At 46.7% G+C, this 24,036-nt stretch overlaps 1 protein-coding gene across 1 annotated transcript in view; it reads left to right on the forward strand.

Annotated features, from left to right (window-relative positions):
* Positions 1–4,284: 4,284 nt before the first annotated feature.
* BTC (betacellulin) overlaps positions 4,285–24,036 on the forward strand; it is a 29,354-nt gene continuing 9,602 nt past the window's right edge. The window contains exons 1-2 of the mRNA XM_074949918.1: positions 4,285–4,468; positions 13,947–14,042. Coding sequence (XP_074806019.1) covers positions 4,417–4,468; positions 13,947–14,042 — 148 coding nt within the window. The 5' untranslated portion in view covers positions 4,285–4,416. The remainder of the gene's footprint in view (positions 4,469–13,946; positions 14,043–24,036) is intronic.

A 24,036-nucleotide genomic window follows, 5' to 3' on the forward strand; every position in this document is an offset into this window, starting at 1 on the left:
AACAAGGGAAGTAGTAGTGTCCCTATTGTACAGATGGGAACTGAGGCCCGGAAAAATTAAGTGACTTGCCCAAACTCCCAGAGCGGGCCTGTGACTGAGCCAGGAATGAGGCTCTTTTGAATCCAAGTGTACTGTCCCGGCCTCTGCACATTCCCAACTAGAACATTAGTGTGGCTAGTATAAGAACTGTCTGTGAGGGGATTGAGGACAGATGTGGTGTTCTGTTAAGACCAGTCCTGCAAACTGCTCAGTGTGGACAGACCCCTGCACCTGCTCAGGGCCCCTCTGAAGTTAACGGGGCTCTGCAAAGCACAGCGGTCAATCCGCAGAGTCAATTCCAGGATGGGGGACTTAAAGGAGAACAGGAACAGGGTTTTCTAAAGAAGCCAACTCTCATTTCTGGCACTAATCTTTGTTACCAATACTTGGCACTTGCTAAAGCACTTTTAGAGGTGGGATTTCAAAAGCACTTGGGCTTGGCCTGACTCTGCTCCCTTTGAAGTCAATAGGAAATTTCACATGGACTTTGCACACTTCATCCTCAAAGTGCCTAATAAATAATTAAACTGGCTACCAGCTCAGTGCGGGCAACAGAAAGAAATGATGGGCTCCGGGTGTGTCCAATGCTAGAAAAACTAGGTTTCAACTTCCACCAGTTCTGCAGCTGCAATGGTGTTAGGTCATGCATGAAGACAATTTTCAGGTGTTTTACCACTATGTCATGAAAACGTCCTCTGTTGTAAACCTGCCCTCGCCTCATCAATGCAGCACTGACACCCTTGCTACCTAGTGCAGGTGCAGGGTTGTGAGAATTTCCTTAATGTAGATTGTGACCTGAAAGCACCCTAATGCCAGAGGGCAAGGGCTTCCCGATATCAGTGAATCTCCGCTGGTCTGACCAGCTGGGTGTACCCCAACTCACTGTTGTAATAATCTGTAGCTAAAAGGTATCATGCAAGGGATCAGATGCAAACTGGTAACATGCTGCTCATTAATATTATTGTGTGGTGTATGCAGAGGTGATATATGAAAAATTATAAATATATGATGGACATATGTCCTTAACATGTGTTTGGCAAGTAAGGTTGAAGTCATCCTGCCCTAGACAAAGGAATGTGGTCTTGCCTGCTTGAATGTCTCCAGTATAAATTGAGCAAGGAGAGACAATGCAAGTACATTTACATAAAAGGTCAACAAAGCCATCGAACTAGCAAGTGGGGGAGATAGTTAAGAAGTGATCTTGACCAGGGGAGGAGACTGCACAAATGAACATGTCATCAGCTCGCTGGTGGACCTCCCAGAAGGGCTTCTTGCCTTTGAAAACAAAGATAAAACTTGGAGGCCATTTTGGCATTGTGATGTTGTCTAATTAAAATGTAACCATGCAAATTATTATTGCTACCACTTTATATAATTGCAACGAATCTTATACAAAGTATAATACATGGCTAGAAAGGGTTAAACAGCTTGCAGGCTGAATGACTGAAAGCCAACCTTTAAAGTCATGTTGGAATGGTAATGAGGGCCATTCAATGCTAGATAGGCTAGAACTTTGAAATGCAAACCTATGTTGGTAGAAGTTAGAAGTAAAACTAATTGTCTGTGTATATTCATAAATGTTAGCCATGTAAACAGACAGTTCCTGTCTGTCACTATAACTATTAATTCAAGGATCAAAAGGAAATATTAACATTTAGACGAATACTGGGTGAAATAATGTAATTGTCTGTATGTCTCTTTGAAGTTTGTGATAGATTGCCTAATGGGTAAATTGCCCTATGTTAATTTGTGTAACTAATTACTGGTGGTGCTTAGGAAACCGAAGGCTACATCAAAAGCCTATTGTTTACCAGGACTGTATGGTCAAGTGGCTGCTAGAAAACTGTATAAAAGATCCTTGGGTCCTGATCCAGTCATCTCAGAACTGCTTAAGCTTCATCAGGGGAAGTTTGAGTCGCAAGATTGAGATCCCAGTTAAGCTGGAACACCCTGAATATGATATTGGACATTGGACTATAACCTATGGACTAAATTCTAAAAGAACTCTTTGCAACTACAAAGCTTACCATCTCTGCTATGAATTTGAACCTCAAGAACTGAACTCATGTCTGTATGCATACTGATCATTTAACCATACTCTCTCTCTTTTCTTTTTTTAAATAAAATTTAGTTTAGTTAATAAGAATTGGCTGTAGCAGGTATTTGGGTAAAATCTGGAATATTAATTAATGAGGGAGGTAATGTGTCCGATCCTTTGGGATTGGAAGAACCTTTTCTTTTATAGGATGAAAAAGATTTTCAGTAATCTTCATCATTCTTGACTTGGGTATCTGGGTGGAGACCTGATGCTGGGTTACTTTAAGGGAACTGTGTTGTTGGCTTGTGGGCAACCAATGAGGTAATAAAGAAGCTGTTTTATGCTGGTTTGGTAAATCTAAGTATTGGAATATCCACCAGCTTTATGGGGATTGTCTGCCCCATTCTTTGCAGTTCACCCTAATTGAGTGACCTCGGCTGGCTCCCCGGGATCCCAGTCACAGGCATCCTTCTCCCGAGGAGTCAAAGAAACCAAGTGCTTTGAGCTTCATTTATTGGGTCCTTTCTGGCTAAAGAATGGTCCAGCCATGCTGCAAGAATGACTGTGGTGGCAAAAACTTCTTTGGACTCTAAGTTGTGCTTTAGTCTTAGAAGCATATTTTTACTTTTTTTCGCTTGTAACCATTTCGGTCCTTATTCCTCATGTGTGGTATCCCTTAACCTATGTCCTTTTGGTAATAAACTGGTTTTCCTTTTACCATAAACCAACGTGGTGCTCTGATGGAAGTGTCAACCCCTGTTAGTCAGCTGCTGTGCAGTCCCTGTAAAGGAGCAGCAAACGTGAGACGGTTTTGTGGGTGCCACAGTCTGAGGGGCTGAGCACTGCAGAGCAAGATGGTTTGGGGGAGAACTTGGGCCTGGGAGGGTTTTAGTGTCACCCTGCATGGCGTAACCAGGCCACTGTGCTGTGCGCACGCTGCTGGCATCAGGGCTCTGAGCCAAAGCTGCACCGCACAGAGACACCCAGAGTTACAGGGCAGGAAGTGACAAAACCCCTGACTGGGCTGGGTTGAATTCCAGAGCGTCACACACATCCCCCAGCCCCAGATCCCTTTTTCTCTATTTGTGGATGAGTTCTCTTTCCATTTACCAGGTTGGCATTTGCTATACACGTGGGCATACTGCAAACTCACCCCCTGCTCTGATCAATGCCAAACCTCCCCCTATCCCAAAGGTTTGTTTTATTATTATCACATTGACATAACAGAGATTTTATTACGGAGTAATTAGTTGATCAACACAGCAGACACAGAACAGTGTCAACCCCAAATAGTCAAAAGTCCTGAGTCATCCTCCCACAACTCAGAAAAATGGTTTAAAATCATGACTTAACCCCTCCCAATTTGCCTTCTGGTTTTTTAGCCTTCAGAGTTCACTTGCTTCATGTTTTAAACTTTTCTCGGTAACCAGGAGGGCTAGATGCGCACTTTTTAAAACATGAAAGCTGAGGTTCTCATGCTATCTCCTCTCTTGGCTCCAGCAGCTGGGACTTAAACAACAAAACAAAAGGCCGCAAGACATGGGGTTAAAATCCCGATCGCTGGCAACTCTGAAAAAGAGAAGCAGAATTCAAAACAGGATGATGCCATGTTTCCATTACTAATATCCATGGGGTGTGTATGCAGCCCAACCCCTCTCTGTAGGGGGCTGTAGGGTATAAAGCCATATCCGCGCACAGACGTGCCCCAGTTTAGCTAAAGGTGTGATTTCAAACCAGTTCTGTTTTACACATACACACCCACACCCTGTGTCCACACTCTTATCGGTGTCTTCCATCAGCTTAGCTTGCAAGGTGCATGTTAAACTGATATGATTGTGCGTGTGTCCCCTCATCCCGCCAACTGCAGCCGTTTCACGAAAAGGTGTGATTTCACACCAGTTCTGTTTACACGCTCACACACGGGCGTGGATGGGCACAAGGGTCCTTCATCAGCTTCGCTTGCAAGGTGCGTGTTCACCCCCCTGGGCGTGGTGTCCACCACCACACAGCCTTGCACCCGGTGCACGGCGCAGCACCATCCGGAGCGCTCCCGGCGGCCCGCCGCGCCGCGCCGCGCTCGGGGCGCGAGGCAGGCGGAGAGTTTCCATCAGGCCCCGGGGAGCGGGACTTCCAGCCCGCGCCGGAGCCAATGGGAAGCGGGCGCGCGCTCCGCTCCCCGGGCCGCCGGCAGGGGGCGGGCTCGGCTGGTTCAGTCCCTGCCCTGGCCGGGTTTAGTTGCGCTCCGCCGCGCACGCTGCCCGGCTGCTGCCGCTGCTGTCCCCGCGCTGCTGGAGCGCTGCCTGGGGGAGGCGGCTGCTCCCCCTGTCCCGGGGGCTCGGATGGACGCAGTGGTCCTGGGCAGCGGCCCCGGGCTGCTGCTGCTGGCGCTGGGTAAGGAGGGGACGGGCTGGGGGGGAAGGGAGCAAAAGGGCAGCCCCCACCTGTGGCTGCAATGGGGGGGCCCAGGGGCGCTGCTGGGAGTGGGGAGTCGCTGCCGCCGTTGCGGGGGGATCCCGTGGGAGGGAGAGCCCCGCCGCCCTCCCGGCCAGCTGTTTGCGTCCTGCAGGGCCAAAGCTCCCAAGTCAAACGTGGCAGGTTGATTTGGCCCTTCCTGGGGTGCCCAGTGGCTTGTCAGCCTGGCTGTTCGCCTGGTGACCTCGCCAGCCCTCACCCTGTTTCCAGGGGGTTGTGAGTCTCTTGGCTTTAGAAATCTGCCCTGAGCAAGAGGGGGGGGGGGGCTATTTTTAGCTGTAGAACAAACATTTTATTTTAAGGCACTTGAGGATTCAGGTTCTTCGTGCGTTTAAAATTATAGCAAAAGAAAAACAACGCTGCATGGTGTAACTAGGGGCTTTGTCTCCTGCCCCCCACCCCCTCCTGTAACTCAAAAGGGGGTTATTTCTTACATACTGACACTGTGTGGTCCTGGAGTCATAGATCAGGGTTAGAGCATGGAGTGTATCTGGCTACAAAACTCCTGATGTGTCTTGTTTAAAAGCTGCAGTCTTCTGCATAGGCCCTTTGAGATATTTTCAGTTAAAACCCTCATCAGGTGGTGGGGGTGATGGGGGTGAGGGTGGCTGCTGGAAGGATGTGGTCAGAGCTGTGATCTTTGAGCAGGGGGTTGGACTAGATGACCTTCTGAGGTCCCTTCCAACCCTGATATCTATGATTCTATATAATTTTATGAAAATATGCTAATGAGTGTGAATATAATGTAACTGGAATATGCTGCATGCAAATTAGAGGTCTGTGTTTGTAGCAGGCTAGCATGTCTGGCTCAAGCAGGCAGGGTTCTGGAGTCCCAAGCTGGCAGGGAAAACGGGTTAGAAGTAATCTCAGCACATCAGTTGGCAGTCCCAAGGGGTTTTCTGTGATCCAACCCGTCACAACAGCCATTAGCAGTCCGAGCAGGAGACACCAATAGACTATTGGGCTCCTTGACCAAAGTAAGTGAAGAATCAGTCACCCTGTAGATTAAGGGTGCATTTATAAATGGCATGTGAAAGGTTAATAAATGATTGATAGCTGTCTTACAAATGGTTGATCAGTTGTTATCGTCAACACCTGGATTATAACAATCAAGAACAGCTTTGACTGATGCACTTATAACCATGTAGAACACAGTACTGGTGTTGGTAACATGTATATAGCATCTCTTAATCCTTTTTAGCTATTTATATTGAAGATATACTTTATAAAGTGTGGCCCCAAAATCTTCTATGCTCAAAACGTGTCCTGTTTAAAGCTTTCAGAAAACAAAAAACCCCAACCCCCTTTAGATGTTTGATGACTCTTAACATCTGAGAATAAATAATAAAGGGATTTTTGGCTAGCGTAAACAATGTGCAGTTTTTAATAAAATACCTGTTTATCAGTTAATGGTTGAATTCCTGCATATTAGCCTAAAATGCATGCCTGAAATGTCACAGCTGTTCCAGGCTCCTCTGAATGGTCCTTCTTCCATCTTTCAATGACGTCCTTTAAATGATTGCTTTAAAAAAAGACCAAGAAAAAACTTACTGAAGGGGGAGAGAAAACCCCACCTAAAATAAGATGGGAGAAGCCTGGTAACTTTGAAATTAAACCTGTCAGAATGGGCTCTGTGTTAATTCGGAACCGCTGACTTCTAATGGGAGCTCCATGCCAGTATTTGAGGGATGGATAGATTTACTGAGTTGTTAGCAAAAGTTATGGTTGCTTGACTCCCCCCCCCACCCCTGCCCTGATATAATATCAGCCCTAAAATTGAACTGTAAAGGATTTTTACAAGACTTAGGCTTATCTCCTATTTTAGTCCTTTACGATGTATAAAGAGGGTCCAAAAGTCTTTTTTTAAAAATAATTTTGTTTTTCAGCCTTAGGCTTAGTCTGAGCTTAAAAGCACTCTTCCAGTGGTGTACCTACATCGCACCAGGGTTTTCTTTGCTGCTTTAACTATACTGGTATGGTTAGAGCAGCATCACTGTCCAGTGTCGACAAGGTCACCGACGCGGTGGGCATGTCAAGCCTTGCTCCTCCTGCTCTCCGTGGCAGAGCCCGTGGAGGTCTGCTGATGAGTGCTGCAATCACTGTCCTTCACAATTGCTCCACTTTGCCTTTGTGCTGTCGTTTCGCTGCTTGTCCTGTCATGACACTGTCTCCCAGGGCCATTGGGACCTGAGGAGGGAGAGGAAATAAATTTCCAGCAACAATCCCGTCAAGCCGTCTTGTACGTGATAAGGAAGCTAGAAAGGGCTCAAGTTCGTAATATTTCCCCTGTGCATGTTCCCTTCCGTGGGTTGGGTTGCCCTCACTGTCTGCAGAGGGACGGTTTTCATTTTGATGCGAGAGGGGCTTTAGACCTGCAGTTCTGTCCAGCATTAGTGTGAGGCTTTCAGTGCTCATCTGTCCCATCAGGCTGAAGGTCTGTTCTCCGAGTGCATGTAGTAATACGAGGGGAAGCGCCCCTGCGTCGTCATGGGGCTGTGCTCCACGTGTGGTGTTAGATATGTATTTCTGTGGGCACTTGGGATGGAATTAATCTTCCCTTTCCAATCTTCTGCAGTCTCCCATGTGCAGGGTCCTGCCCCAAGACGTCAGACGATCCGGGTTGGTTGTTTTGTGAATGCCTGCCCTGTTTCCCCTCAGTGCGTGTCTATAACAATCAGTATCAATGGGCAAGGAGCATGCAGGTAGAAAAATAGACCCATCTCACTGGTGTTTTCATGGCAGAGTCTCCATTTTAAAGGCTTTGCTTTACCAAAGGCTGGATTGAAATTTTCTCCCCATCTCAGGGGGGTTGTGGTGAAGTAAGCTTTAAAGGTCCTGGGTTTTTTTTTTTCTTAAACCCTTTTATGTATACTTCTAAAAAGTTGCCCTATAAAATGTTTTACCAACCTTCGGAAAAGTGCTGGATTCCTGCTGGCTTTATGGACATGTGAACACCGTACAGCACAGTCCACTATCCAGAATTCTGGGCTTTTTACAGGAGTATGAAAACCACCAGCAGAACAGGGACGCTGTTCCTAATCCCTTCTGAGTAACGCCATTTAAATAAACAAGTATGGCATGTTATATGTATATCAGCAGGGCGTGATGAATCCACTTAGCCAGAGTGAGTTGGTGGATTATCAAGTGAGAGATTCTGCTGATGGCAAATGTTTCATTTGGGGGTGTGTGTGTGATGGGGTGGCAGTTCGTGGTCGGATTTTCAAAAGGACTTCACGCCTAGCAGCTGCCAAATCCATCCACCTCAATGTAGGTGTCTTAATGTCTGCTGAGCTCTTTCTGGCCATACGTCTCCAGTCCTTGGGGTTGCCGAAAGAACCTTCCAGATACAAGCGTGATGCAAACTGATGCAGCCTTGTCTGCCTGAGCTGGCAGAGAGACTGCTGCCTTATCTGGAGGGCTGCTAGCATAGAGTGGGGTGTGGAGGCGGCTGGGAAGGGAGCTGTCCCCCACTGTTACAATAGGATGCTGGGGAGTGGGATTCCTACCACTGCTTCAAGGAAGGTGCGCCAAACAACGTCAGCAGAGGGCTGTCTGTGTAGGGGACCCTACGAGCTGAAACTGCTGTCATCCCAGCACGCACTGATTTATTGGCAAGGGTGGGGCTGCCCAGTATTAAGTGACTTGGAGGGGGAGCAGCATTCAGCTGCGGGGAGAGCAAGGTCTTCGGGGCCAAAGCAGTGGTGGTGCCCACCCAGCAGGAGACTGAGCAGAATAAGGTGTGAGTTGAGATGAGGGGGACGTGGCCCTTGGAGGATTTGGGATTGTGTGTCTGGGGTACCAGTGTGTCTTGGCCTGATGATTAGGCTTAGTCTGGGGGCTAGTAGACACTGAGTAACTTTTCCAAGCCTTATATACATGTGGTAATTTACTTTCTTTTGACATACTATGCAGCAGCGTTGTCTGCTATTGGCTCTGATTTCCATCTGAACACACGTTGCCCCGTCCTGGGCAGGGGGTCAGAAATGATTATTTCCAGGTATTCCTGCAGTGACAGTCTGCCAAGATTGCCACGCAAACTGTGAATTTGGATCTGGGTCCTAAGCATTCTCAGTAGCCTTAAAACCCATAGAAGCTAATGCCTGACGATAAGCGGGGCATTCTTTTTATGTGTTGCAGCTTTTTAGTGAAATCAGTGCAACAAGTATTTTAATATTTTGCTGGCTTTGGGCTGCTTTCATCCCTACCCTGATGCACTAGATTTGAGCTCACCCATTTTAAATCAGACTTGTAAGTTGAAAGTCCACCGTCTGCACAGAGAGGAGGCACACATTATTTCATCTGCCTTTGAGTGTAAGGGACTTGGCCTGGCAGATCTGGGTCTTTGGGGAATGCATGGCAGAGGGGAGTACTGCCTTCCCAGCATCAACTTGCTAAACTCCTGAGCCCTTTCATTACTGCTCCATGGGGTTTGGGCTGCATGGGTGGGGAGGGGCTAGCGAGCTTTTGTGGAGTCTACTAGGACCTTTAACATGCCAGTTGGGGTATAAGATGTGTTCATATGGGATTCTGCCCATGCAGAGATTCGTTACTTCCCAGTGTCGTGTGATTGAATAGAAACTGCGCTACTCTGGGCTGTAGCTATCCTGCAGCGTGGGGATTTTTGGACTGGCAAGCTCTGTGTACTCTTGTGTCAATAAAATTAGTCCGTGTGCAGACAGTGTCATTAAGAAATTATGCATAATGTACAATTTTGTTTTGTTATGGACTGGCAAGCTAAGGGAGTTCTTATGGGGTTTGGCAGGAACAGGTTTTTTTATTGTTGCTGGAAGGCTCAAAAGAGTTGACGACAAACTCGGTTGCTTTGGAGAGCCCCACACCCTCCAGCTAAAGTTTGTAGGGAGCTACTTGTCCTGGACCCCATTCATAGATGTTAAAGCCAGAAGAGACCACTGTGTTTAATCATCTAGTCTGACCTCCTGGATAACCCAGTAATTTGTGTGACAGAGTGAATTATTCTTTTCTTCCAAGTAGGTGAATGCCACTGAGTCCAATAACTTGTGATTGGACGACCGTCCTATGAAAATGGGAGCCATGACCCCCTGTAATCAGCCTTTTAGAGCCCTAGTCCCTTCATGTTTACTCTGAACAGCCCTCCCACTGGCTTCTGAACAGAGGGGAAATGTCTTGCCCAAGGTGTCACAACAGGTCAGTGGGAGAGGAAATTTTATCGTCCTAGCCAGGTTACTCATGGGGGTAGGCATGTGCGGGATTGGGCCCTAAGCATGGAACTAAAAATGAAGTTAGTTAAGCTGGAAGCTTTAAAACAGAAGTGCCTTGGTATAGATTGGGTGAGAAATACTTGGTAGGAAAGGCTTCCTGACATGGGACTGGCTCTATATTTAACACTTGCGATAGATCCTTGTCTCATTTGCTAGAATGTGATGGCGCTTGATTGCTGACGTATTAACAGTTCTGGAGAGGAGGGAGTTCTGCCCAGCTACAATTACAGTGGTTTTGCAGTGGCTTTATTTTGCTAGTCTAAAGTTCCTGAATTTGAGTCATATTAGACATTTAAGCCAAGATTTTCATAAGCGACTGACAATTTTGGCTGCCTCCAGTTCTAGAGACCCCATCTGAAAGGGGATTTTCAGAAAATGCTAGGTGCCCACTCTTTGAAAATCAGGTCGCTTTAAGGTGTCTGAAAATAGGCACCCAAGAGCTATACTCAGTTGGCCTTGTAGGGCTGCAAGTGCATCTAAGATAACGATTTAGGCCCTGATCCTGCTGTCGTTTAGACTTACGCTGAACTTCACCCATGAGTAGTCTGACTGATGTCAATGGAGCTGGTCCCATGCTTGCATTCAACAGGTGGGCAAATGTCAGGGGATTGAGGCCTTAGCTTCCGTGTGGATAAACTGTCCAGCTGTGAGACGGAATGATCCCGGGATGAGTCCGTGAGCGAACATTGGATGCCAAGATTCTAAATTCTGTCTCTTTTGTTCTCCCAGTGCCCTTGTCTTAGTGTTTATTATTGGTGATTGAGTGGGAAAATATCTATATAGCTCTTTTTTTTTTTTTTAAGGGGAGCAGTCAGGGGATAGTTCTGCCCCTGTGGTTCGAGCGGCTCCGTTGTCTGTGGGGGGTGAGGGAGCCATGCCAGCAATTTGCATTGCCTCCATGAAGCTTGGCTTTGTGTGCCAGTGAGCAGGTGCTGGAGGCAGGCGGGGCTGTGAGGAGCCAGAAGGTATCTACTGCTGTGCTGACCCACCAACCTCTTCCTCCTGCCCTGGCGGAAGGGGTGTGGGGATGCAGAAGCTACTGCAGTCTTCCCACAGGCTGAGAAGCAGCTCTGCCGGTTGAGAGGGGTGATTCTTTCCCCACCCATGTCCCTGCAAAGCAGGCAAGTGCTGTCGCCTTCCGTGCGGGCTGTGTTGCTCTGGCTGTGGGCGTGGTGGTATGGAGTAGGTGCATGTGCTCCGAGCAGATGCTGCTGTGCAGCCTCCTGCTTCCCTGACCCTCCCCACTCGACTGCATTCATTCATGAGAGGCATGCCTGGAGAGGGTGCGGCCTGTTCCCAGAGAGACTGAAATACACACAGAACCGCCCTCCCCACCACCTGCAAAGCAGTAACCCTGCCCTCTGTGCAACCAGCTGGTTGGCAGAATAGCCCACCATCACCTTTATACGCAGTCGAGACTTTGCTCTGTGGACGCAGTGCTGAGGAAGGGGAGGGAGCTGTCTCTTCTCATAACAGGTGTAACTTGCCGCTTCTCACCTGTTTCCCCTCGACTGCCCCGGACGCTATTATGGCAGGCTTAAAATAAGGAAAAGAATTGTTTCTCTTGCCCTTCCCCTGCAATTATCCTAGATCAGTGACTGAGAACAGCAAGCCAGGCAGAAAACTCAGCAAGGCACGTATGTGAAATATGCAATATGTTAACTATCTGGGTACTGTATTCTGTATTTCCAGGGTCATGCAGTTGATCTGATGGATCTCTTCTGTTTCTAACTGTGGTGACCTAGGTGTGACACCCACGCTAAGTAAAATGGAAAACAGATCTATGATTATCTTGACTGACTTTTGAACAGCGGTATAAAACTATGCATAAGGATAACCTACTATGGGCAAGGAGCTCTGAGGTTGGATTCTTCAAAGGCACCCACTGTTGATCTATGGTAAAATTCCCATTGACATAAATAGGAGCAGAGTTAGAAATACACGTAAGGGTAGGATTTTAAAAGTGACTAGTGACTTTTGGATGTCTCAGTTTTTAGGAATCCAACTTTTGAGATGCTTTGAAATGGCGTCATTGTCAGAGGTTGGTGCTCAACGCTTTCTGAAGATCAGGTTCCTTCAGGTGTCTTGAACTGAGGTACCAAAATCACTGGTCGCTTGCAAAATGCCCACCATATACAATCCTGCCTCCTGGCCTCATGACTTCCCTAAGGATCTGTGGCACTCCACTCCCACATCTGTTCCTCTGTGGAGAGGAGAGAAGGTTGTTTCAGTCTTGTCCTTAATTTTTCAAGATGTTCATATGAAACAGTTCGGTCCATTGACACAGCAGATCGTCAAGCATCTCTAAGGATAAAGCTTGATGCACGACCAAAGGCAATTGCTCTGTTTGAAAAGCCTCAAGAGCAGTCATGTAGCAATCCTAGTTCTGACTTAGCTGTTAATGGGTGATCTGACCCCTTTTTGGGTGGGATCCTTAGTTTGAGAAACGCTGATTTGAGGCACCTGGCATTGGCCACTGTCGGAAGACAGGATATTGGGCTAGATGGACCTTTGGTCTTACCCAGTATGGCTGTTCTTATGTTCTTAAGGGCTTTACGTGTTTATTTTGCCTTTTTAAAATATGTATCCCTGTAGTTTTTGTTGCAACGCTGTGGAATTTCAGATTTACATATCTGAAACCCTGAAATTCAAGATTTTTAAATGTGAAATTTACAAAAATGGACTGTGAAGTTAGCAGGGCCATGGTGAGAAGTGGTGGAGCCCTGTACTGCTGTCCTCTCTCTCCTTGACTTTCGGTGCCTGATCCTGCCTCCGATGGAGGTAGGGTGAGAAAGGAGCCTCATGTGGGTTTCCCCACAGCGGCAAAAGGCGGGTCAAGGGAGAAGGGAAAGGGGCCTGGGATTGCCTGCTCAGGAGAGGAGGTGAGAAAGAAAAGCCTCTGTTGTCAAGGCTCTGCCTAGAGGTGTGAAGGGCTCTGGTTCCAGTAATGAAGGGCTGCTTCTTCTAAGCCCTCTGGCTGCTTCCCTGCCCCATGCAGCATTGTGAGGAGCAGGGCGAATGAGTAGCTGCTGCTGCCCTCCCTCTGTCAGCTCTGAGCAGGGTAGGAGAGGGTGAGCTGGCTGGGACCCCCATGGCAGGTACTCCAGGGGGCCAGTAGCTGGAAGAGGGATGAAAGGGCGGGACGAGGGACACGGGGAGATGAGAGTTGGCAGAGGCGGTGGCAGCGGTACCTACCGGTGCTGTGCATTTGCCCTTCGGCTGTTTCCATCCTGTGTGGTGCTGGAAGCAGCACAGACCTGTACTGGGCACCAGTCGCGTAACTTCCTACCTTTTCCCCGGGCAGCAGTGAGAATGCCGCTGTGGCCCAACGTTCTCACTGGGCCCAGCCCCTTCCCTTAACAGGGCAGTTCAGCCTGCCCCACAGGGAGAGCCTGACCCCCTGCTTTCTGAGCTCAGGCCCCTCTCTCCTATCCTGAGCTTGAAATATTGGCTGCCTGTGTCCTTGCCTCTTGCTGGCCTTTCTGGGAGCCCGCCACCTCTTGCCAGCTCCCTGCCAGCTGAGGGGGCAGGCCTGCCAAGGCCGCTCCGACCACAGCTTTCCTGTGTGATAGTGTGGGACCCTGCCCGATTGCGGCTGGGCTGGGTGTGGTAAGGCTTAAAATGTTAATGATGAAGTATTTGCTTGAGTCTCTTGCTTGTGTAGAGGTCTGGCACACAGGGGAGAGAGGCCGTGTTGTGTGGTTCCTAGATCACCCTGCTTCACTCAGCGCGTGTGTGTTAATTGCTAGTTTGGGCCTAATAGGAATTACATGGCCAAGGAATCCATCAGACTGCATGAGCCTTAAAGAGTAGCTCTCTTCCCTCTAACCTAGTAGTTACTTTCCCTTCATTCATTGGCATTTTGTTGCTCTTATCCCATATTTCAAAGTGATAGAAGTAGGGGACATTCGTCAGGTTAGGTCCCTAATGAAACGTGCCGTGACGTTGCTTGGAGCTCCATTCCGCTCCAGAGGTGAGCAGAGGTGAGGCACGGGGAGTGGCCAGGAACGTGCACCAGAACCGTAAGTTAGGAGAGGATTGCTCAGGCCTTTCTAATTCCCAGCCAGCTGTCGGTGGTGGTGTATACCCCGCGCCTAGCCAGAGCAAGTGGAGCCCTTTGAAGACCCTGTTATAACCTCTTTTTGTTTTAATTGAAGGCCTAGCAGTTTTCAACTGTGTGGGTGCCAGCTGGAACGTGACTGCTGACTACGGAGTAAAGAAGCCCGTATGCAGCTTTCCGGAGGAATGTACAGGTAACTCTGTGTTATAACAAGATACCGATTCAGGTTAAAAACAAACCAATGAGTTGAAATGGTACAGTCAGTATAGGTCTCAGTGGTGCTACAAACAGCCAAGCCATTTTCAGTGCTCCAGTGTCCATCCTGGGGTAGACAGGCCTGCAAGGTGCATTACTGATTCTGCAACAGTATTTTAATAACTGTGTCTTTGTGATCTGGAAATGAAAGATAACGTTAACGTGCCCCTAGCTGTCTGCCTTGGGGATGTGGTAGCACTGCGCACAACTCCTGAAATAAAGCTCTTTACGCCGCAAACTGTTCTGGATTCAGTTTTGCAAACCATTTATCCCGTGCCCCCCCAAAGAGCTAATTGGCCTGTTCCTGGCGCACACTGACAAGGTTAACGCTGGCCATGGTTCCACTCGGCTTCCTTATGATCGTGCTGTTTGGTGCTGCATCATAAGAGGGAGAGTTCAAAAACTCTTAGCCTGAGCTGTCGTTGGGCAGTGGTTATGGAATGTGTCGCTGGCGTTTCAGGCCTTCTCAGCTGCATTTAGACTCCACTCACGTGGATGCAGCTCAGGCTATCCAGGAAGGGAACCCCTCCAGATCTGGTTGCCAGGACTGCAGTGTGCCAGGGATACTTTTGTATGCTTTCTGCATGTCCTTAATCCCAGGTTTTAGCCTTCAGATATGCACACCTGAGCCCCGTTGCCTCCAGTGTCATTCATACACCGGACCCAGGATGGTCTTACAGAAGCAGCAGAACTGCCATTGCCCAAATGTGGGTCTGTTGTTACCTTGACATGCGCGCCCATCTCTTGTGGGCATGTATCGTAGCAACGTGGGTATAGCATCATGCTCTGAAAAGAGCAGGAGACTTGAGGGAAAATCCCTTCGGGAATTGTCACTGCTCCCCAACTAATAGTCTGATTCCCTTAGACTTATATATATGTATATATAATATGTATGTTTATAAAAAAAAATTTTAAACTGGGCAAAATCAGATATAGGAATTAATTGAATTTTGGTGGCTTCCTGCCACCCAGTAAAATAGCAGAAGGCTACTGTCTGCTGGGATCAGGTCAGATGGGTACATCTTGGTATAATGTACCAATTCTTTTCTTTGGGCTCAGTTTTGTGCCCTTGCTCCTCTCCTGTTTGGAACAAAGCACCCAAATGAAATTAACCGAGATCTCCCCAGTGCAGCACAGTGGTGCTGCTTGAAGATCTTGTTAACTTTGCTTTACCTGGTGTGGAAGCGAAGGGTATCACTGGCTATCATCCTGGCTAATGGTAGGAAGTGGGACACTTACAGGCCAAACTTGTATGGCAGCAAGATGACAAAGTATCAGCCACTTGCACAAAAAGGATCAATGCAGCAAAAATTCAGTATCTACTGAAAAGAGACTTTTAAATAATAAAACATTTAAAATCCTATTTGCATTTTAAAAAATAACACTATAAAGGTGGGATTTTCTAAAGCATTCAGCATGGGCCTTACTTTGCTGTCATCAGAGGCAGTGGGAGTCTTATCTTTATTTCAGTGAGAGCCGAGTTAGGCCAAGGAGATGTGAAAATCCCTCCTACAGTTGTATCGTTACAATTTGAAGAAAGAGAAACTAAAGCAGCATGCACACTTGTGACTTTGTTAATAGGCCACACTTATGTTTGTTGGTAAGAATGTAGGAAGAATTTAGAATGGCCTTCTTTAAAGAAATACTCCAAACCGAGAGCAGCAGTATGTTAGAGAGGTAAGTTAGATTCATTTCAGCCTTATAACCGGTGAATTGTGATGCCAGGAAACTCTGACAGTATGGAATGCATTGATAATGGGAGCCTTAATGAGCTGGGGAAATGCAGTGCATTGACTGTAATGGAATGATTTTAGGAACTGATTTTCAGCCAGTTTGCCATGCCCACACTAGAATGTTTTCCCCTGGCAGCATGGGATTTCCACTTCAGACACCTGTTTTCCCTCCTCCAGACCTGCACTCCTAGCAGGATCTGGCTGCTGCTGTGGCACTGCCCTCTCTTTCTGGGAGACACAGACATGCGGCTGCAGTTCAGGCTGCTGTTTTGTAGGCTGGTATTGCAACTTAAATGAGAGCAGCGTCAATCAGCTGCTTTTTACAAGGTAAACAAACTCATTTCTTTATGATACACCCAGCAGTTTAAAAATAATCCCTTAGGCCATTTCTGATGTAATTGGGATCTATGATCTAGTGGTGACATATTCGAGTCTGGTAGCCAAATGCAAGCTCTGTGTGTATGTGAGAGAGAGAGAATTCTGAATTTCAAGACCCTAAATTCAAAGAAACTGCCTGATGACACTGTCTCACTGTTGAGCATTTTGAAATCTGAGTACTTATTACCACCACCTCCTGCTTTAGAAGCCAGGGGACAGTGAAACCACTTTCATTGAATTTCAATTATTTTTAATGAAAACTTCACTAATATTTTGTCATAAAACATAATTAGCTAGAAGGTACACATGTGATGTCTGTATCAGTATACTTTGCTAATACAGCCCCATCCTCCCCACTCGACCTCGGGCACAAAGCATATTTTTGTACTCTGAGCATGCTCACTTAACAAATTCTTATATATTCACTCATGAGAATTATTTTTCCACCCTTGAACAGTTATAGACGCTAACATATTATAAGCCAAACGCACATCAAATACAATACAAGCGATCCACAAAGAAGAAATGAAGCCTAGGATTGTTGCAGATGCAATGAACAGAGAAGTCATTGGTAAGACGCTAGAGGTATGCATCAGTCCCTTAAGCCCATCTAAGCACACAGAGGCAATAGTAGGGTGGCACCAGTCAATGGCGATGATGCACTTACAACTGGAATTTGCTAAATACAAGAATTTGAACGAAGCTGGCCTGCCAGGTTCTATGACACAATACTGAGGATAGTAGAGATGCTGGTGGTGACAAAAAAGCATGTACAGGTTGGTCCTACAAAGGTATTTGACACCAACCTTATCTATTCAAGAGCAATAGGCCTACAAGCAAGTTCATGAGAGTCTGACCTCAAGAATATTTTGTCAGTCCTGTACCAATGTCAACGTTCACGGACTCTGGTGACATGAGGATTGCCCGGCTAAATCTAACCTAAAGAAGCAGCTGCTGACAGAGGTGTCAACTCGACATACTTCAGAAGAAGTCACCTTCGCAGCAAATGATGTATGACTTGTCTTTGACAGCGGCAAAGACTTCAGCACAAAGAGTGTCACAGGATCTAGCAGAGCTACAGAAGCAAGCAGAGTGCATCAGTTGAGTACAAGTACACAGCTACCTCCAGCGAAAATTGTCTTGACAGTAACTGAAAATAAGAAACGTTTGATGGACATCAATTTTGTGCAGAACTCATTCAAGACAAGAAGTTTCACCAGCGACGCACTGGCTGGTTATTGCAGGCAGACCCAACATCCCCCCAGTTGAAATAAACCAGGCAGGTGTGGTGATCAACAGAGAAGATATATGGCCAGCATGGATGAGGAAGCCAACGACATCCTTGCACAACAAATGGTGGTGGTTGCAAAAGAGCAACCATTGGGAACGTCACTATTATCAGATGATGCTGATGTACTTGCCCTACTCTTGCACCATTAATTTGAAGAGTGTGTAACGTTTTTAGTGACAACGGAACCCCCCAGTCTGAGAGAGCTGTGATGGACAGCTGTGCGACTGCCGGGCAACACTGGAACATTGTACCAGGACTCCTAGCTGCCTGCGCGCTCTTAGACTATGATACAGGAACTTCCTATTTTGGTCTTGTCAAAGGCACTGTGCTGAAGATCCTGCAAGCTGCATGTTTCCTTCTCTGCTGGGCAGCCAAATTCATGGCTGCATGCTACGGACACTCAAATTGTGCCACCCTGTCTGAAGCATGATAGAAACCATCGGCAGCGTAAATTGGCAGTGGTACCATGTAAACACCAAAGCGCTCAGTTCCTCATCACCAGCTGTGAAGCATGTATAGAAGAATGTCAAACAAGCATATCTTCAGATGTGTGTGGGGAAAATGTTTTGGCTCCCAGTGCATCAGCACTCCATCCACTTCAGTGTGGATGGATATGTGATGACCGTTCCAAATCTGTTTCCAGAAATTGTACCAGACAATGTCTCACTTGCTCCTCCAGATATTCTGAAGTTTATCAAGTGCTCTTGTGGGAGTGTGGTACCATGTAAATCTGTGAAATGTGGATATAACAGTGTCAAATGGCCTCGTACCATATTCTGTGCAGGACATGGAGGTGAAGGGTAGTGGTGTGGGTATGTGTGTTGCAATGACCTGACAAAATCAGCTTTAGAATTTGCAGATGAGAATGTCGATTGACAAATAGTGACCAGTATTAGAATAAATTGCCTAGGGAGGTTGTAGAATCTCCATCATTGGAGATTTTTAAGAGCAGGTTAGACAAACACCTGTCAGGGATGGTCTAGATAATACTTAGTCCTGCCATGAGAGCAGGGGACTGGACTAGATGACCTCTCGAGGTCCCTTCCAGTCCTATGATCCTATATCAGGACACTCAACTGTAGTTTGAATGAGAGAGAACACTAGTAATCATTTATGATTCCAAATGAAGTATTTGATTAAAATTATAACTGTGTGTGTGTGTGTAATATTTGTTTGACTATTTTTCACATTAAAAAGAGCGGGCAGTGTTTCAAATGAAGATTGAGGTCTGTGCTGTTACTCTCAAATCCCCTCCTCATGTACCCCTATTATTCAGATATGTATGGTTATTGATTGATATTGCAAATGTTAAATACAGATGCTCCCCGACTAACTCAATCATTCCATTCCGTAATGCTTTGCGTAACTCTAATTTTGCGTAAGTTGGAAACGTATACCCGACCATTACACCAGAAATCCCCCCACCCCTCCTATTTCAAGCTTACAGAACTCTTTCCGTAAGTGCGGATTTGCGTAAGTCAGGTCTTGCGTAACCTGGGGAGCGTTTGTACATGCATTTTATGCATTAGTCTTCTACCTTGATTTTTGTATGCCCCACATCATGCAAATTCTTACTGATTATGGGATGGTGAGAGTGAGATGAAATGTCAATATATCAAAATGCTCAGCAGTGATAGTGTCATCAGGCAGATTCTTAAAACGTATGATCTTGGGACATTGAATCCACCAAAAAGCCTTGTACGGCCCCAGAAGCAAGGCTGACCCGAGTGGCTGCCATGTTATTCCCCCCGTGATACCGTCTCTTGGAAACAGAGAAGAGAGCAATTAGGTTTAGATATCCTGGCCATTGAGAACACAATCCCCTTAGATGCTGGTGTTGTGCTCTTTACAGTATTGCTTAGCACCAGCAGGGTAAGTCTATACTCCAGACTAATTATTCTTTTGTACTAGAATTAACTTTTAACCCTTGTGATGATTACTTCTGGGAGGGAGGAGAGCTTCGTTTCTGCTCTGCTACATCACTTGCATCCTGATCTTGGATATGGAATTTAGGTGTTCACTGTTCGGTTTGCAGGTAAGGCTGCTTTAGTAAATAGTAGATGACGAGAGCTTGGCATTTCATGCATACTTAACACAAGTTAACTGCTGGTGAGCTCAGATGGTTAGAGCCAGGTAGGACCTTCCTAAAACTCTCTAAGCTTGTTAAATGTTAAGAATTACACCAAAAATAGAGAGGGGGGAGGGGGAGAAAAGCTCTAAAAACTTGAGCTGGCCAAATAATTCACACTGAATAGCATTCAACATGTTTGTGGAGTCTCCACCCGCTGCTATCCCTGTTGGCATGTTGTCCTGCAGCAGGTTGTCAAATTTTTGAATGTTTCTGTCTGAAATTCTTCCCGAATCTCTGCAAAGAATAATTCATGGTCTGTGCAGGTTGTTGTCTGCGTTCATTGTGTTCTGAGCTATGATGGTTCTTTAAATCCCGTGATGGTATTTCTAGTCCCTGATTGGGTGACTCATTTCACCAATGAGTGCACCCTGGGACTCTCATAACCTAAGGTAAAATTTGAAATAGGTATTGAGCAATAAATACTTAAATAATACCTTTTTTCAGGAGTACTTGCAATAGTGAGGTTCAGGCATTTGAACATTCATGGAAACAAAAATGTTCAGACATATCCCACAGAAATTGTTGATTATTTCTCTGCCTTTGTCTCCCTATCCCACATCCTCCCTTTCCATCACTCATGCCCTTTGCTCCTTTGTTCTTCCTATGTTAACTTCTGTTCCTCTAGCTTCTTCCCCTTGCCCTGCAGTGTGGTAGCACTTTTGTGCTGCTGGGACCTCCTCTGAAATGTCTCTGGTAATGGCTTCTACTCCTGAAGAGCATGGGCAGATTAGGGGTTCAGTACCAGTTGACTGAACTCTTGAAGGAACTCTGCAGGTGTCCAAAACAGGGGGACTAGTTGAGAGAGGCCATTTTCGTGGATCGCACCCGTCCTACAGCGAATTATTAAAGCGTGGAGGGTTAATTCCAGACACTCGGAAGAATCCCTGAAGCGGTGTAGTTTTGAAGAGGTTCTGGGGTCCATTGGAATGCAGCATTCATGCATGGCGGTTAGTGACACTTGCTGTGGGCATGGACGTATGGATGGTACGGCACAGGAGTGAAGAAGCGTGTGGTGTCTGTCTTGCCCTGACCAAGTCCAGCTTCCGTTCTGTAGCGGAAGGTGGCTGTTCTTTGGCATGGGTAGAAGCACAGATGGGTTCATGCTGTTAGGCAGAGGATTTATGCAGCAACTCGCTTGGCTGTTGAGACGAGACTCCTTGTATTTGGTAAGTATTATGGCCATTGACCAGCAGGAACATTAGAAGACTTTTATACAATAGTGACTGTGCCTTTCCTCATGGCGTAGGTGCTTTTTGAGATCAGTCCGTGTAACCTTAACCAGGCTAAACCTGTGACCTCCTCAGGCTGAATAGCTTCCCATCAGGAAATGTAGGAGCAGTTAGAGGCCAGAATTGAAGCTGGCTCTACTAGAACTGCTGTCACCCGGGAGCTTACAGCACTTAAGAGCTCTGCCCAGGGAAGAGCTGCTCGACTGGGGAGCCTGGCAGGTTGTGCTGGGCAAGCTGGGAACCTCCCAAGGCAGGTAGCCAAGATTATTTTCCTCTTCCTCCTTTCTGCTAAATGCTGGGGAAATTAAATGCAAAATCTCTCTACCATAGAACAAAGGCTGCTTTATCAGGCCTTCAATAGTCAGGAAATCCCACTCATAATGTGGGGTCCATAAAGCCAGGTTGTGCCTATGTGATAATGTCTGCTCCTGGTTTTTACAAGTCACCTTTAGAATATTAACGTGGCGAGTGTTGTCTGTGGGAGAAGTAGGATGTTCATTGCAGCCGTTGCTGTGATTGGAGCAACTTGGACAGCTGGGATTTCCTGACTTGAGGGTCATGATTGTTAATGCCCTGTCACAACTGAACACTTACTTTTTCTTTTTTTGCATGTAATTTTTATTATTCTCTTTGTGCTGGGTGGTGCTGTGGGACCTTACCCTCCTGGTCAAGAGGAGCCATGCCACAGCCAAGGGGAACATATGTTCATGTGTGTGATGGCTCCTTGGCTCACACAGCAGTATGGCTTTGAGTAGGAATACATCCCTGTGCCTCCCTCTCCGATACCCTAATCAGTGTATAGAGCTGTGCTCGCATCCGGGCCAGAAGAGCTCACTTACCCTACCCACCACCCCAGAGTATGTGCCCAGGTTCCAGTGACAGCCGTGCCCAGGGACCCTGCTGTAACCTGGTTAGTAGGGTTAAGCATGTTAAATCAGTTCTAGGGTTAACTGCACCCCCTCCAGTATACCCCTGTGGGTCTCAAGTCTCCAGCCATCTATGGGTGGGGATCGTCATGCTGTCTGGAGTGCTTCACGAGTGTGTGTGCCAACTACAGGGCAAACACACCAACCTGGTGGTATGTTCTATACCTAGATTTCACCAACTCAGTAACAAACTCAGTAACTCCTGGATCCCCGTGACAGTCTTACCATGGAGTCACGGACCGTCCCTGTGGGCTCTCCAGTCACCCGGGCAAAAGCTGGACTTCGTGATAAATGGTCACTTACACCAAAAATCACAAAATATTCAGGTTTCTCACAGTTCCAAGAGACCAGTCACTTACCCCAGGTCAATTTATACCTTAGATCAGTGCTACTCAAAGTGGTGGTCTGCAGACCGGTGCCGGTCTGCGAACCATCGGCTGCTGGTCTGCGCGCACATTGGGGGGAAAAAAATTGCCAGTCCCCCACATCAGATAGCTTGAGAAGCACTGCCTTAGATCTCACACCAAAGGCAATATTGGTAGCCAATCCTATGGTAAACTAGTGAATGATTTATTAATTAGGAAAAAGAGAAGAGTTATTTTTATGTTTAATGCAGGTATCATTTATGCACAAAGGAGTTCAGTCTTTGGTTCCAAAAGGTGAAATGGAATGTCTTTTCAGGGCTAACCCAGGTTGATCCTGGGGATCTCTGCTTTTTGTTTCTTAGCTCCAGCCCTTGTAAGAGTCCAAACAGCAAAGAGATGAACAATCTTTGTCTACTATCTTTATTTCCCTCGTCCTACATTCCAACCAATGGGACGAGTCCTTCTGCACATTCTTCTCCTTGGGTGGATGGGGTAATCAAAAAAGGTTTCGTCCTACCCACTTAATTTTAATAGTCCTCCTGGATGGGCAGGGGAATTTACTCTTTCTGTCTGTAGTCACAAGTTCAGGGCAGGCATTTTGACAATTATAAAACACTTATATTGTACTTTGTAGCATGGAATATAGATGTTACAAGTAAGATTAATGCAGCAATTTACAAGCATTTTCTCGAGTATAAACACATCCTTACAAGTCTAACATCTGCCTTGAATGATGTGAACATATTGGTGGACTGGTTTCCAGCTGTAAATTTGTCAGTGCTCAGCTGACACCTAGAGGCTTGGCAAGAAGCGGCACCTGCTTTACCAGCATGTCCAGGTTCCACATCCCTCTCCCTCCAGATGGTGCTTTTAGGGTTGCATCTCCCGGCCATTCACTGTGCTTATCCCCCAGCAGGTCTGACCTCAGTCCAGCACATGCAATTCTGCTCTCTCCCAGGTATGTGACAGCGTTACCAGCAACCTGCCAGCTTTTACAGAGCACAGCCTGTTTACGTAGGACAAAAACAACTAGAGAAAATGTCACACAACAGTAAACGGTCGACGCACCTGCTAAGCTTACCAGGTGTCACCCATCTTCCACTTGGAGAGACTGGCAAGTTCCAGTCCTTCCAACCCTTCTAACAGCGTTTTGCTCTCTCTGTTAGTCTTACATCAATTTGAGGATCAAATGAGGGTCCCTGAGTCAGTTCACACTGCTCCTTTAAACCAATGGCCCATTCTTTTCTGTTGGGCCTCTTGAACCCAGTCTGAACCAGCATATGCAGTTCTGCCTAGGGGCAGTACTTCAGTGGAGCCGATTACCTGTCTGAAACCTTGTAGTAATTCTCCCCTGCTGATTTTAGTTCCTGGAGGAAACCGTAACCTTCTCCCAGGGAGCTAGAACACAATCCCTCCCTCACACAAATACATCTAACATTTATCGCTGCACAAGTCTCTGGGCATTCTCTGTGCCTGTAGAGCCTGGCACCTCTCACTATGCTAGCCTTTTGAAGTTTTCACACTTCGAAGGTCTACCTCTGGCACAGTAGTATTTATTTGCATTACTGGAGTGCCTAGGAACCCTAGTTATGGATCGGAGCCCCACTGTGTTAGGTGCTGCACAAACACACAACAAAAATGTGGTCCATTCCTTAAACTGCGTACCATAAGACAAGAGACAATAGGTGGTTATGGACTGGGAATGACAAGAAAACGGGAATGACACATCAGCTGCCTAGCTATTGCCAAGTTTTGTGTAGCCATCACAGCAAAGGAGCATTTGAAGGAGGGATTGGAAGGAAGGACAATGAGGTAGCTCTGCAGATGTTTGTTAGGAGCACCTCTCAAGCATAAAGGGGCATCTTGGGTAAATGCACTG

Source organism: Natator depressus, chromosome 4 (assembly GCF_965152275.1).
Source record: "Natator depressus isolate rNatDep1 chromosome 4, rNatDep2.hap1, whole genome shotgun sequence".
Classification (NCBI taxonomy): Eukaryota; Metazoa; Chordata; order Testudines; family Cheloniidae; genus Natator; species Natator depressus.